The following is a 13,840-nucleotide window of genomic DNA, read 5'->3' as shown; positions in this document are numbered from 1 at the left end:
ACCCCTCTACTATCCTCTGCAAGTAAAAAAGATAAGAAGAAACAACCTGTCGCTACGCACCACCTCAATATGTCGTTTTTTTATTTCTCGCTAACTAAACGACATTCCGTTTTGGTGCGTTTTTATTTATCCACAGTAGACGGAGCGTTTTGACTTTTTTTATCTTCATGCCATGGCGATGACGGCAGCAGCCACGCCGCCACCAACATGCTGGCACCGGCACCATCACTGTCCAAGTTCTCGTTCCTTTTCTCGCCCGATGCATCAAAGGCTGAGAGGTAGGTGCATGAGTTGATACCACCTCCAAAGTGTTATGCTATGCTACTTCTATTGAACTAATTGGATGATTATTTTTCTAGGTTTGGGATTGTGCAGAAATGGGGTTATGGAATCTACTTGCGGTGCTGTATCTCGGAGCAATCAATTGTATGTGTCACCTTGGGATGATAAACCGTTTGAAATCCTTCCAAGTGGTAAAAAGGCTTACTTGGATGAACAGGATGTGGTCACGTTTCTTGATCCTCCTAAGAACTTGATCCCTTTGGAACCATCTTCCTATAATCCCGCTGCATACCTATGGTAGGTAACTCATGATGCAACTCTAACAATGGCGCACCTACTTCTCATTCTCACTCAATCTCTGTTCAGGAAAAAAATTGAGGATATTCCTGAGGAAAGGCGTCATCGACTTCTGCGATTGTTGAAACCTAGGTATTTTCCTTACTCTTTTTTCTAAATGCTTATATTATTTCGCATTCATCTTATCTAACACTGGGAATTTTTGTGCAGACTCGTGTCAATGGCTTGGCAGATAGCTGGTACACGTTATGAGGATCCTAAGTTAGTGAAGAAAAGTGCGTCTACTTTTTTGTCCAACTCCAACAAAGATGATGTTATGCTTGAATATTATAATTGCAGAACAAGTGGAGGTTAGTGAACTGATTCATCGTCGTCATTGTTGTTGGTATTAGTCACGGTGAAGTTAATTACAACGAATGCATTTTGTTTCCTACTACTCCTCATTGTGAAGGAATGGACCAGTAATTTATGGGCTACTTTGCTCTCTAATACCACGCAGGCTTGAATTCTAGTGGTCTAAATGTTTTCCCTTTTTCTTATATATGCCCAAGTTTTTTCCTATTTGATTTTCCTGGAATCATAATAACCTTTCATTTAAATTGGAAAAGGCTTCTTTCCCTGCAAATTTGATCTGTCTTCTTTGATGGCTTCATGTTCCAATACTTCTGCTGGCTGTGTACCTCAATATGTCTCTGGGTTGTAAATATTTGTCATCTTTTTGTATGTATTAGCTTTTCGGCTTTAGCATGTCTTAAGCTTTAAAAACTAACGTTATATTAATTCTGAACTTTGTTAAATAGGATCAATGCCAATTTCTTGGATAAATTCCTTCAGGAAGGTAAAATCGCCTTTTCCTTTTTGCCTTTTTGCTCTAGTACAGTAAGGACATTTGAGGAATTGACTCTTCTGCTACTTTTTAAGGCTATATTTTCTTGCAAGGACGGCCAGGTCTATGGGAGAATCATCAGTAAGTTTCTTAACTTTTGGCAGAGAAATGCATGATGGATGCCCTTACACAAGCACTCATTGTAGTAAAATGTCCATCAATCTTAAATCCCGTTGCTCCTTGTATCTTCAGGTTGTGTTGTCAGTCTGATCTTGAATGTCAATTTGATGTCCAATTACATGCAACAACATATATGGTGTCTCAATTGTTCATATGGATTCAAAATATTAAAAGAAGACTTATTTTTACATACAGAATACACTCAGTAACTTGCACACGAACATACAAAAGTAAAGGAATAAAGGAAACTTATTTTTCTTTTACACAAGACTTGTTATGAATCCATAATATTGAATTCGCATTCCCTTTTCTTTACACTAAGGAGTGAAAATAAGTTTATGATTTTGTCCAAAACTAGAAAGTCATATAATGTACATTGTCATAGTTAGCTTTATGCCTTTACCTGTGTAGTGGTTACACTTTAATTCGTTAAATCATGGTTTCTGAGTACTAATGCTTCAATAATCTGTATAGAATTATAGAAGAAGATCAAAGAGGTTGTATAATCTTGCTGGTTTGCCTTCAATATGTTGATATGACTGGTTTAATCAAGGATCTTTGATGAATTCAATTGTGCCGCTTGGCTTTTTTTTTGTATCCCATGGCTGCATTGTTTGTGGTTAACTATTTCAAGCTTAAAATGGATTGTCCTTGCAATTAGCAATAATTACATATTTTATGAATTTCACAACCACCCAGGTGGATCAGCTTTGGCTGCATTTGCTGACTCCTTCGCTCCGTTGTATTTTATGGTGAGACAAATTAAGGAAGTTATGTCAACTGAACAGCCATGTGATTTAGCATATGAATTCGGGGATGGAGTATATGATATCAAAGAACTCCCATTAGGCTTCCCAAAACCAGGTAGGGACCTTTTTTTGTTCTTTTTATACATGTATGTTATATTATTTAAAGTATTTATATCTATTAAGGGTAATTACACTAACCTACATCATGTTTTTTGAGCCAATGATGTATATAAAGTTTTTGTTTTCGAGAATTATACTGACTTTTAGATGTTAAATTTTAACCTAAACTTTCTCTGTGATATGTCTGCTTGGTGTATTCTTGGGGCATTATTTTCTTGGGGACTCTTTTCTAGTTATACTGTACCTCTTCATTGCTTTACCCTTTAATACACTAGAGGGCAAGCTGGGTGGTCTTCATGTCATTGTTCAAATTCCTGGCATACCCCAGTTTTATTTAATATTTAATTGGCTTTTGTTTTTGCAGTTAAACATCCTTATCCTTTCAACGATCAAATTGTTGTGTATGTTCGCTATCTAGCACCTGGGGTTTCAGTGGGGCAAGCATGGCAAGAAGGAACGAAGTTGGAGCAAGTCCCACGAAAGTTATGCGGGGAGATTTTAATGGTCAAGGATTACACATCATTACGACAAGATCAATGAAGAAAGTGGTTAATCTTCCCTTAGTTAAAGTTAAACGAGTCTTTTGTTAACAGTTGTGCACATATCAACGATGTTTCTATTAAGTTATGATGTCTGAACATATAAGTTTCTAAGGCTTATATACGAGGGAAATATGACTCCATGTCCATTTTTGCTGTTTCTGTACGGACGATCTCAGTTTAGAGCTAGTTGAAAGAAACGTACGTTGGACGTGATGTTACATGTTCGGCTATAAGATAAGGTGAAATGAGAAATGACTGCTACATTCTCAGCTAGTTTAATATCCTCATTTATTCTCAAGATAGTTTGTACTTCATATACATTAAATATTTAGGTTGAATTCTAAAAGATTTAACAGTACTCTAAAATATAATTTTCTTTCTGTTACATCAAAGCAAAGTTCAACCTCACATGCGTTGTCGATTAGAATTGTATTTCCCTTTCCTCAACAAAAACGTTGTAGTTACAGACGACTATTCAATTGTTTATGCCTGTCTTGAGTTGAAGCCTAAAGTTGAAATGAGCTAATATGTGAATTAAAATCTGAGCTGATAAATGACTTTTGACTGCTTTACAAATTTTATTAATAAACCTCGAGGGTCGAACGTGATTCACATGAACCGAACAAACATACGGTGTAAATGGTGAGATGTCTTTTCTCCTTGTTTTATTTATTTATCCTTATGGGTGAGAATTGTCGGTGGAGTCAGTGCAATTCAGTCATAATGGGACACTTGGAGTTAGATGGAAAGGAACACTGCTTATGGTGTCACCTTTAAAGAAGGGTCCAAAGATTTTGCAGCAGTAACGTCCAAGGATCGTTTGGTATGGCACTATAGCTGACTGTTCCACTGAATCCACAATCACAATAAGTCAAGTTTCTTGAAGCATATTCTTACTAGATTTAAGCCTTCTCAATAAACAAATCTCTACCAACCTTACTTTGGTATTATTATATGCCACTAAAGTATTGTAGGTCCAATATGAAGCACCGCATAAACGAAAAATCTTGTAATTTTTACTCTGTACGATGAAGAAAATACATTTTGAGGAATGCTTTATCATGGCTGTATTTTTGTTAGACATTTAATATAATTTAAAATGCTTTGTTAATGAAGGTCACTGTTTTTGTGTCCCTCCTTTGTTTTGTATGCTATATTTTTTTATTCTTTTCCAATGAATTTCAGAAGGTTGAGGTTTGCACTTTACATCAATCAGATTGTAGGAAGCACATGAGCATTGACCCTTTTTTCTCTCTATCAATAACTGTATGTTTGAGCGGTAGTTTCGATTCACGCGAAACATGTGAACACAGTCAACACTCAACAGCACAAAACAGAAACATACGTGAGTAATTAACTTGGGTAAGTTTATCTATATCGATATTAATCTATATGGAACATATCCTTTTTAGTAATATTTTCACTTTCATTTAATAGATTATTATACTTTATTATTATTAATATATATATATATATATATATATATATATATATATATATATATATATATCAAATCCATAATTTAAACGAGATTTAAACCCAAAATCTTAAAATTCAATGATAACAATAACACAAATTAGAGTAACATATTTTCAATTTTATTATTTAATTTAATTTTTTTTATTTTTAATAGAAATATGAAATTTCTCGACTTCACAAATTAAAATAAAAAATAAGCACAATGTGTCATTATCTCATCGTTTATTTTACTAAAATACTTTTAAAAAAGCATATTATATTATTAAAATTTATTCAACCATTTTTGTTCTCTTTGGCTCCTTGTTCGGAATAAGAAAAATAAAGAATTACAGTGCATCTTCACCTGATAGTAATGCTTACATTTCCACATTCACGAAAGACCAAAAATAGATTTGCATATTATAAACAGCATTAAACTCAGACCAGGAAAGAATTATTTACATGGAAAAAAAGATGGTGCAACAAAAACTTTTGATAATTATTTTTTCCTTTGTTCTTTCAACAAAAACGTCTTATAGAATATAGTTAGGAATTATGTTTTTTTTTTTTTAGTACAAAACCATCATTTAAACATGATCTCGACTAACATTTATGCAACATAAAAAAATAAATTATATGACAAGTATTTAAATTTTTTAATTAACAAAAAAATGAATAATGCTTGATTTTGTGTTATGTGAACATTAATGAAAATTTTAATAATCTTGGAACATTTAATAATTTCTTTCTAGATAAGATTAAGATAAAAAAAATGGAATGACAAGAACACAAATTTGAAATGGACATTTTATGTTCCTCCATAAAAGTAAAAGTACACTCATTGTTAGTTGGTAGTGGCCAGATCATGTAAACCCATGGGACAATTTAAAATTTTGATAGGAAAGATTTGCTCTTTTAAATTCGTGTAAAATTTTGGCTATAATCTCTTAGTAAAGTGCTAAAAAAAGAGTGTGTTCGTTATGATGGATTGAGGACTTGAGTATTTCAAAAGCAGAAGAGATTATGCTTTGTTGAGGCAGCAGGGTCCACCATCCTAGCTTGAGAGGTATGTGCACATGTGCCCTACAATTATTGAAAATGCGATTGGCATGAGTCAAATGTGGGACTCGTATATGCCCTAAAATATCTTTGGTTATGCTTAAAGCTTGAATTAAAACAAATAGGTCCCATGTGGGACACGCACATTTCTCATCTATCAGCAAATCCAAAATGCGTATTAATGAACCAATTCTCCGTCAGCATGATACTATATACTGCTTAATGCTTTCTTTCTCCCCAATCTTCACTGCCTGCCGACACTATTTTCTTTTCTTTTACCATTCTAAACTGATTTAAACGTTTTAAGTCACCAAATTAAACATGATATACATACCCTTTTACCAGAGCATAGAGTAAATCCAAAATGAGAAATATACCTTAATAGCATGAATATATTGCAAGCTTAGGCTTAAAACATAGTGTCGTGAAGTGAAATTTAGATCCAGAAAAATATTAACCTTCACATCTAAAGTGAGTAGAATTTTTAGGCAGTTGTAACATATCAGTGTCATTCAATACATATGTATGAAGTAAAAGTGATGCAAGCAACATGATGGCAGATTATACAGACACAAAATGAATCAGCTCAACGTCACAGAAAATTGAAAAGGGAAAGAAAAATGGTTGTACAGTGATGGACAACAATACATGGACAAGTAAAGCCAGGAAAAAAAAAATCTATAAATGCACTTGAAGAATAACACTTATTTATGATATGACCCAGGGTAGCTTTCACTTCAGCATGTTACCCGAGCCATATTCAGACAACTTGAATATAACTGCCAAACCAACTATCTTAAAGCAATTCATATTGGTTGGCTTCTTTCATTATTCAACTTTGTAACAATCAAATTTGTATTTTACACATCTTTCTGATCCTCTAGTTCATTTGTTCGCCAATTAAATCCAGACCCACAAGGAGGAATGACACACCTTGAAACAATAAATAGTAAAAGTGCATGCCTTGTGCTGATAACAGGCTCCTAACTGCAGCAGTCAGCAATAAGAATGCAAGGGCAAGTTCTTTCTTATATATCTTGTTCGTTTTCTTTACAGGAACTGTTTCTTGGCTTTCCTTTATTTTGTTAAGCTCAGCAAGTCCACTATCAGAAGTCCCTCTGTTAAGTTGGAGACTCATGGCCTTTGAATCCCATTCTTCAGCAGCTAATAGGTCAGCCTCTGATGACCGACCTGCTTTCTTCGTAACTATCCATTCATATGAACTTCCTAATTGGAACAAACCGGATACCATGGCGTTGAATTTGGTTACTGACATTGTGTTCTCAAATAGTAGGTAAGGTACAATGAAGGGAAAGGATTTTGGGGCAGGAAGAATGTTCAAGAACGACATGAATACAGGAATATAACAAATAACCCAGATAGGAAGCTCAGCTTCTGGGACAAACATTGTCAAAGGAAGAATAATGCAGAATAATGTGAAAGAATAGAATGGGAGGATTAGCTTTCTAAGCAGAAAGAATAGAAATATTAGGTTTGTTTTCTTCCAGAAGGCAATCTGCAACAATATGACATCAGAACATGTTGTTTAGATTGTGTTTTTCATCAAAGTAGTGCACAGACAATAAAAGAAAATACTTCACCTTGGAGGTTATTATGGCTGGAAGGCACAAACGAAAGAGTTGCATAGGACCAGAATGCCATCGATGTTGCTGTTTCCTATAAGCTTCATATGATTCAGGAAGCTCACAAAGCACCTGAAAGAAGATTATTTAGACTAACTGCAACCTAAATTGTACACGTCAACAGTTCTTTTTCACAAGTATTACATCCCAAAATTTAGTGAAACGTCTTTCAATTACTGCAGATTATTACTTCACCCCACCCAGTTCAAGTTCATCCTACTTTTCCAAATCACTATATATTATTATCAGTTGCAGGCACATAGAAATTAATATATTCTTAGGGCATTAGCTTTCATTAAAACCCAAAAAACAAACAAAACAAAACATGTCTTCTGAGTAACAGAACAGTTACCTTTACATCATTGAGAAAGATAAATTTCCAACCATTCAGATGGGCTCGGACTGCTATATCCATGTCTTCTACAGTTGTTCGCTCAAGCCAGCCACCAGATTCTTCAAGTGCTTTTATTCTCCAAACACCAGCAGTTCCATTAAAACCAAAGAAGTTAAGGAAGACCCCATTAACCTGCTGTTCAACCTCAAAGTGGAAGCACAGATTAATATTTTGGAGTCTTGTCAGTAAGTTCTCATCCTTGTTTACAAAAGCCCACCTAGCTTGGACTAATGCCAGCTGAGGATTGCCCTGCAATGCAGACTCAAGAATGTAAAAGGGAAACTAAAGGATAGAATATGCAATAACAAGGAAGAAAAGAAAAAATTTAGTCACCTTAAAGTGTGGAACAGTTTGCTTAAGAAAATCTGGATTTGGTTGGAAATCAGCATCAAAAATTGCAACGAACTCGTAATCTTTCACGTAATCACAGCTCATTGCAGACTTTAGATTACCCGCTTTGTAGCCAGTTCTAAACATCCTATGACGGTAGATTATGTTGACACCTCTTTGACTCCACTTAGAGACTTCTCCCTTGATTAACCACTGTATGCTCTCATCATCAGAGTCATCCAGAACTTGAATAAGCAACCGATCTTTTGGCCAATCAAGTTGGCTCACTGCGGAAATAGATTGTTCATATACCTACACTTAATGACAAACTTATCAACATCACTATTGGGAAGAGTAATAATCCATATTCCATAAAATCAACACTATCCCAGTGGCAAGGCATCACAGCTACTCTAGTTAGTTACTGCCTTTGAGATAAATAATGAAAGAGGGACATTATTATTATTATTATTATTATTATTATAATTCAACATAGCATACTTTATGATAAGAGCAAGTGAAGAAAAATTAAGGTGGGGCGAATTACCATCATCATCATAATATGTTCAAAAGAACCACTTAATGATTGATTGATTACCACCACCGACATATATTTTTGGTTTTAAATAAAAAGCAACACGTACTAACTACACAGGATTAAGATAAGAGTGTCACCTCTTTCTCATTGCACATGGGAATTTGAACAAGTACCATAGGATATTCCTCGTTGGATCCTTCCAAATCATGTGAGTTGAGGGGATCTCCATCAATGACGGGCTTAATCTTCTTGAATTTGATCCAAAAGCAACCTAGAGAGAGAAGCATTCGATCCACAGACTGAATTAAGAAGAGAAGAATACAGAAGGATGAGAGAGATTGAATTGGAGGAGCAATATAGTCTGATCGAAACTCCAACCACCTAACATATGCAGTGTGAAACCACCCTTTGATCTCCAAAGTTTGTGGAAGGTGCAAATTATGGTGGTGAAAGTAGTGCCACCCTTTGAAGTGAGCAACGAGTTCAAAAGACAAAAATGCCAAAGCCATCACCAAGAATGCAAGAATTACACGGAACAGAAACTTTGCCTTGGCAGACATCTCCGTCTCCACGTGCCCCAAAAACAATCTTTTCTTAGCAGCATGGAGCAATGAACAAAGGGAATTACCAAGCCAAGCAAGGCAACCGACAACTCTATGAGCCTTGAGAAACAGAAGCCATGTGAACTGCTGTGCATTTTTACCTCTGTCTTTGTCAAGTGGCTGAAATGCTGAGTCAGGAGCATCTATTTCAAGCACAGAGTAATTGGGGTTCTCCATAGTCACCACAACCGGGTTCCCTTTCCTTGAACTAGAACTCGAACTCTCCTTAACACCCCACCACTTTGAAAAATCTATGCTTCGACTTGAACCCATTTCAACACAAACAACACGAGCCTATTTTTCAAAACCACCAACACTCACAACTCAAGTGTTAGCACACCCTATGGCCATTAGTGAGAAGAAGTTGAAAAACCATTTTGGATTTTCGGGCTTCAAGTTTTAGAAACAACAGTTTAAGGAAGGAAAGAGTCACAAACTCATATCATGAGTTGTGTTGTGTCGCGTCAGATCCACCGGTTTAGAATCCTATGAGTAGCGAAGTACAAGCCATATTGTGCTCTGAATGCAGCAAGAGAAGGCAAAAAGGTTAAGAGAAGCACAAGTGTGTGTGGAAGTGAGCGTGGGGTTCTTTTGTTTGTCTTTCTTTCTTTATTGGAGTTGGCGAGGAGTTTGAAATTACCAAGATGGGTTAGTCTACTCATGTTGAAGAACCAAGAAGTAATCCATGTGGCCATGACCAGTGAACAAGTTACTGCATCTATAAACTAAACATTAAACAAAACAAACAAGACCGTCAACAAACAAACAAAAAAAAATTGTCTAACTCTCCACTGCTACCATGGGTCAGATGGAATTCATTCAACTCTATTGGTGAAGAATTATAATGACCATTTGATAGTCCACCAGCGTATACATTTCAAGTAGCAGTTTCTTTACATAAATTTTATGTAGAAACACTTTCTGAAAAGAAAAGAACAATTAAACTTTTTATAAATTAAAACTAATTTATATATAAATTAAAAATAAAATTTTAGAAAAATCAATAGGAGAAAGTCTCTTCAAATTAGTTTGTACATAAACTAATTTTAAACTATGAAAAAACTAATTTTATTTTTTTTTAATATTTTTCTCTTACCAGTAATAGAAGAACTTTACCTAAACATTCCTCAAGAAAAGAACAATAAGAAATTATGAGAGACAAAATGATAAATATAGTAAAAAGAAAAGAAAGATAAAAAGAGTGTAAAATAGGTATAAAAGTTGAGGTGCACGTTATTTTCCTCCTTATTTTATATCACTAAATAAATTTTATATGAAAGTTGTTGCGTAGACAATAAACTTTAGTCAAATTTATAATTTATTTAAATTTCATTGTTTAATAAAATATATATATATAATATTTTAGAGAACACCATGTTAATATATTTTTTTTCAATGCTAGAATTTATGCTGGTCAGTTAAAGTTAATAAGCATATGCTTAGATTAGTTGTGAAAAATATTGTAATTATATTTTAAATTACAGGATGAGAAAAAGGTAAGTGGGCCTAAGGAGTAATTGGGCTTAGAGGATGAGGATAGTCCATATGGTATAGCATAGCAGTGTGATTGTATTTGTGATTGTAATAGACGCATAGAGAAGAGCAAAAAAGAGCATTGGTTAGGAAAGAAGAAAGAGTGGAGATGGCGTCGAGCGGAGCGGTGCCGTTTTGGAGGGCAGCGGGAATGACCTACATTACATACTCAAACATATGTGCGAATCTCGTCAGGAATTGCCTCAAGGAACCTCATAAGGCCGAAGCCCTCTCTCGCGAGAAGGTTCATTTCTCTCTCTCCAAATGGGTCGACGGAAAACCTGAAAAACCTAGTATGCTTCTCTTCTCCTCTTCCTACCCTTTCACGGATTCAATTATTATTCCTACGTTCAATTCCTTTTCAGATTATTAAATCGTCCTTCGCCCAAATGTATAACCCTAAATTCGGCATCGCGAATTTTGATAGGGCTTGCCAGTTTCACTTTCTGTTATGGGAGGATCGTACCCGTAGTATGCGGAGTTTCCAGATCAACTACTCCCTTCCCTTAACATGTTCCATTTCTATTCTTTTGTTATTTGTTTATATGTTTTTAATTGAGATCAAATATTTACATGGTTCTCTAATTTTTGTTACTGATTTTGTTTATTCTTAATTCTGTGTATGTATGTATGTATGTATGTACCAACCTTGGGTTCCATTTTGTATGTATGTACATTGCTCTTGACATTGTCTACTGCAAGTTACTACCTTGTTGTAACAAGGTTTATTACTTTATGTAGATTAATGGAGAATGCTTTCGCCTTATCGTTTGCTGCAGAACAAATTTATTGGTCTAAAATGTTGCATTAGATGAGGATTGATTGATTGAGAATAATTTCACCGTTGGATCCTCTTTTTTGTTTAAAAAGAGGGTGGATATATTTTTGCTTGTTCACCACTGTGGCATTTTTTTGTTACTCATTTCTCAATGTTTGGCAGCTAACATCATGTTCAAAGTTTTGTATTTGATGTACTCTGATGAAAGTGTTCAATTTTCTTTTTTCAGCTGTTCGTTCAGACACCCCGCAGCATTGATTCGTAATAGTTGGAAGCTTTGAGATCCGGAAGTTATTTTCATTTTGAACATTTCTTTGGTTTTCTATGTTTGATTCCCCTGTTTTTTACCCATGAAATGGCACATGCACTGGATTTTGATTTGCATGGTTAGTCTTGTAATAATAAACGTTTAAACGTATGATTTTAAACTTGATGGCAATTGGCTGTATAACTCTAGTCTGCTTCTAGGTGCTGAAATGGGAAAGCTGCCCTATTGGGTCATAAGTTTATAAAAAGTTTAAAATGAAAATACCCCAATCCAGAATGAACAGAAAACTGAATTGAAACATGTCTAATAATAGAATTGGAAGCCTGGGCTTAACAATGCATGTTTGATGAAGCTAGGTTTTAAACATGGCATCAACAGAAGCATATTTGAAAATGTACCTCATGGAAGCCGGGATGCCTAAATGCTTCACAGTTCATTTTTTATACTGAGTGCCGGTGGAACGTTCAATGATGTAATTCGCGAAAGGAAAGTGGCATATATCATAAATATACAATACATTATACACCTGTCAAGCTGTGTTGTTCTTAGTAGTCATGGTGGTGGTTAGAATGTCATTTTAATGGTTAAATGGCTAATGATGGAGGGGGCGGGGGGGTTATCTGGCCGATGATTCGTTGTTAGCTATGGCCAAATGGCATTAATGAGTACTGCATCTTATGGCCATTTAATTGCCAATTGGAGGGGTAGTTTCTTTCTTCAACATATTACAAACAGAAAGTGACATTTATCAATCCAATTGCAAAACTTGCGGACTAGAGAATGGCTGGCTGCACTTGATATGATGCTTTTCTGGAGTGCTAATGTCGTTTTTTAGCCTCTGACGAAACAAACGCTTCAAACAGAAGCATTGGGCATCCTAGCTGAACGTTATATTATATACCTGTCTTTTGAACGGTGGGTGGCGGTTGGCTCAAATCTAATCATTTCTTATTCTTAGTAAGTGAATAAGGATAAGAATTCTAAGTAGAAACTTGTTTTCAAAATGATCAAACAGTTAAAAGTTGAACACCTATAAAAGAAATATTAATGTGCACGTCATAATTACCAATGTAACATTTCCCTTCAGTATTTGTGCAATGTCTCTGGCTGAATCTTATGATTTCCATTGTTTACTGTTAACGGATTATCCTATGATTTTCATAATGTATTGCTAACGGATTGTGTTAAACATCATGTGGCTGTATAGAGGTTGTATAGGATCAAAAGATTCTTGATCCTCTGAAAGGGGTCTAGAGTAGTGTCATTAGAACACTTGAAATCACGATGCAAATATTTATTATAAAATATATATTGATATTTTTGCTTATTAAAATTTAACTCTTATTTTACACTTTACATATTTTTTTATGAATTATTTTTAGAGCAACATTATAAAGTAAAAAAATCTTTAACTAGAAAAAAAAACGCTTTTATTCATTCAAGGAAGATCAGATGTTGGCCACAAAATTTTAAAATAATAGAAAGCAGGTTATCATTTTTATTTTTTTTTCAACGTAAAAAAAAAATCCTTTAAATTGAATGAGTAAGAGAATTGTGAGGTTTCATAATCGATGTGAAAAGTAGAAGGTAAGGAAATATGCATAAATTAAAAGAGTTGTTGAATAGCCAGCTAGATTCTTTCGAACGATGAAATGGCTAATATTGATTAATCTTTGCTACTGTTACATGTTTTCTTTTCAGGTAGTCTCATGCATGTGCTTTATCCTCCTATTATTTTGTTAATGATCATTCAATTTTATTATTCTCCACAGGTTTTCATTCATCCACGATATCAATAATCACTTTTCTGTCTCATAGATGCGGTTGATCTATACATTATCATTTTGATCTACCGTCTAATTAGCATTCAATTAACCAACAATAACAATGAGCCCTGGAAACAAAAAACTCCATAGAGCATCTTAACAATTACAGCAAGGGTTTTTTAATAACTGTTTTACGGGGGTGAGAGAAAATGAGAAATATGATGGAACACAAAAAAGAAGATAGGAAAAAAAAAATGTGAAAAAGGAAGTATGAAAAGGTAAAATCTTAACAATTAATCATTAAATAATGAGAAACAATATTTCTTTCATATGCACAATAGGTTATGTTTAAAATTAATTTTTTTTATGTCTCTTCAGACCACACACACACACACACATATATATATATATATATATATATATATATATATATATATATATATAATAAAAACAGAGATAAAATAATATTTTAACT

General features: G+C 34.4%; 3 protein-coding genes across 3 annotated transcripts; 2 read left to right on the top strand and 1 right to left on the bottom strand.

Moving 5' to 3' along the window:
• The first annotated feature begins 144 nt into the window (after positions 1 to 144).
• On the top strand, positions 145 to 3,269 carry LOC109808544 (WD repeat protein). Its single transcript, XM_020371582.2, has 8 exons — positions 145 to 278; positions 360 to 579; positions 649 to 711; positions 790 to 929; positions 1,380 to 1,417; positions 1,501 to 1,546; positions 2,285 to 2,449; positions 2,819 to 3,269. The coding sequence occupies exons 1-8, from the start codon at positions 173 to 175 to the stop codon at positions 2,992 to 2,994; spliced, it is 954 nt and encodes a 317-aa protein (XP_020227171.1). The 5' UTR covers positions 145 to 172; the 3' UTR covers positions 2,995 to 3,269.
• Positions 3,270 to 6,090: 2,821 nt separating this feature from the next.
• Positions 6,091 to 9,821, bottom strand: LOC109809888 (putative xyloglucan glycosyltransferase 5). The gene is made up of 5 exons (XM_020373304.3): positions 8,556 to 9,821; positions 7,884 to 8,192; positions 7,509 to 7,799; positions 7,115 to 7,228; positions 6,091 to 7,029 (listed from the first exon to the last, which is right to left on the bottom strand). Exons 1-5 carry the CDS (start codon positions 9,291 to 9,293, stop codon positions 6,394 to 6,396), a joined length of 2,088 nt encoding a protein of 695 aa, XP_020228893.1. The 5' UTR covers positions 9,294 to 9,821; the 3' UTR covers positions 6,091 to 6,393.
• A 776-nt stretch (positions 9,822 to 10,597) lies between these two features.
• LOC109809009 (ATP synthase epsilon chain) lies at positions 10,598 to 11,782 on the top strand. The gene is made up of 2 exons (XM_020372227.2): positions 10,598 to 10,846; positions 11,561 to 11,782. The coding sequence occupies exons 1-2, from the start codon at positions 10,663 to 10,665 to the stop codon at positions 11,587 to 11,589; spliced, it is 213 nt and encodes a 70-aa protein (XP_020227816.1). The 5' UTR covers positions 10,598 to 10,662; the 3' UTR covers positions 11,590 to 11,782.
• Positions 11,783 to 13,840: the final 2,058 nt, after the last annotated feature.

The sequence above is a fragment of the Cajanus cajan genome, chromosome 5, assembly GCF_000230855.2.
Source record: "Cajanus cajan strain Asha chromosome 5, NIPB_CcT2T_4, whole genome shotgun sequence".
NCBI classification, from domain to species: Eukaryota; Viridiplantae; Streptophyta; class Magnoliopsida; order Fabales; family Fabaceae; genus Cajanus; species Cajanus cajan.
This window is presented reverse-complemented; position numbering and strand designations above follow the sequence as displayed.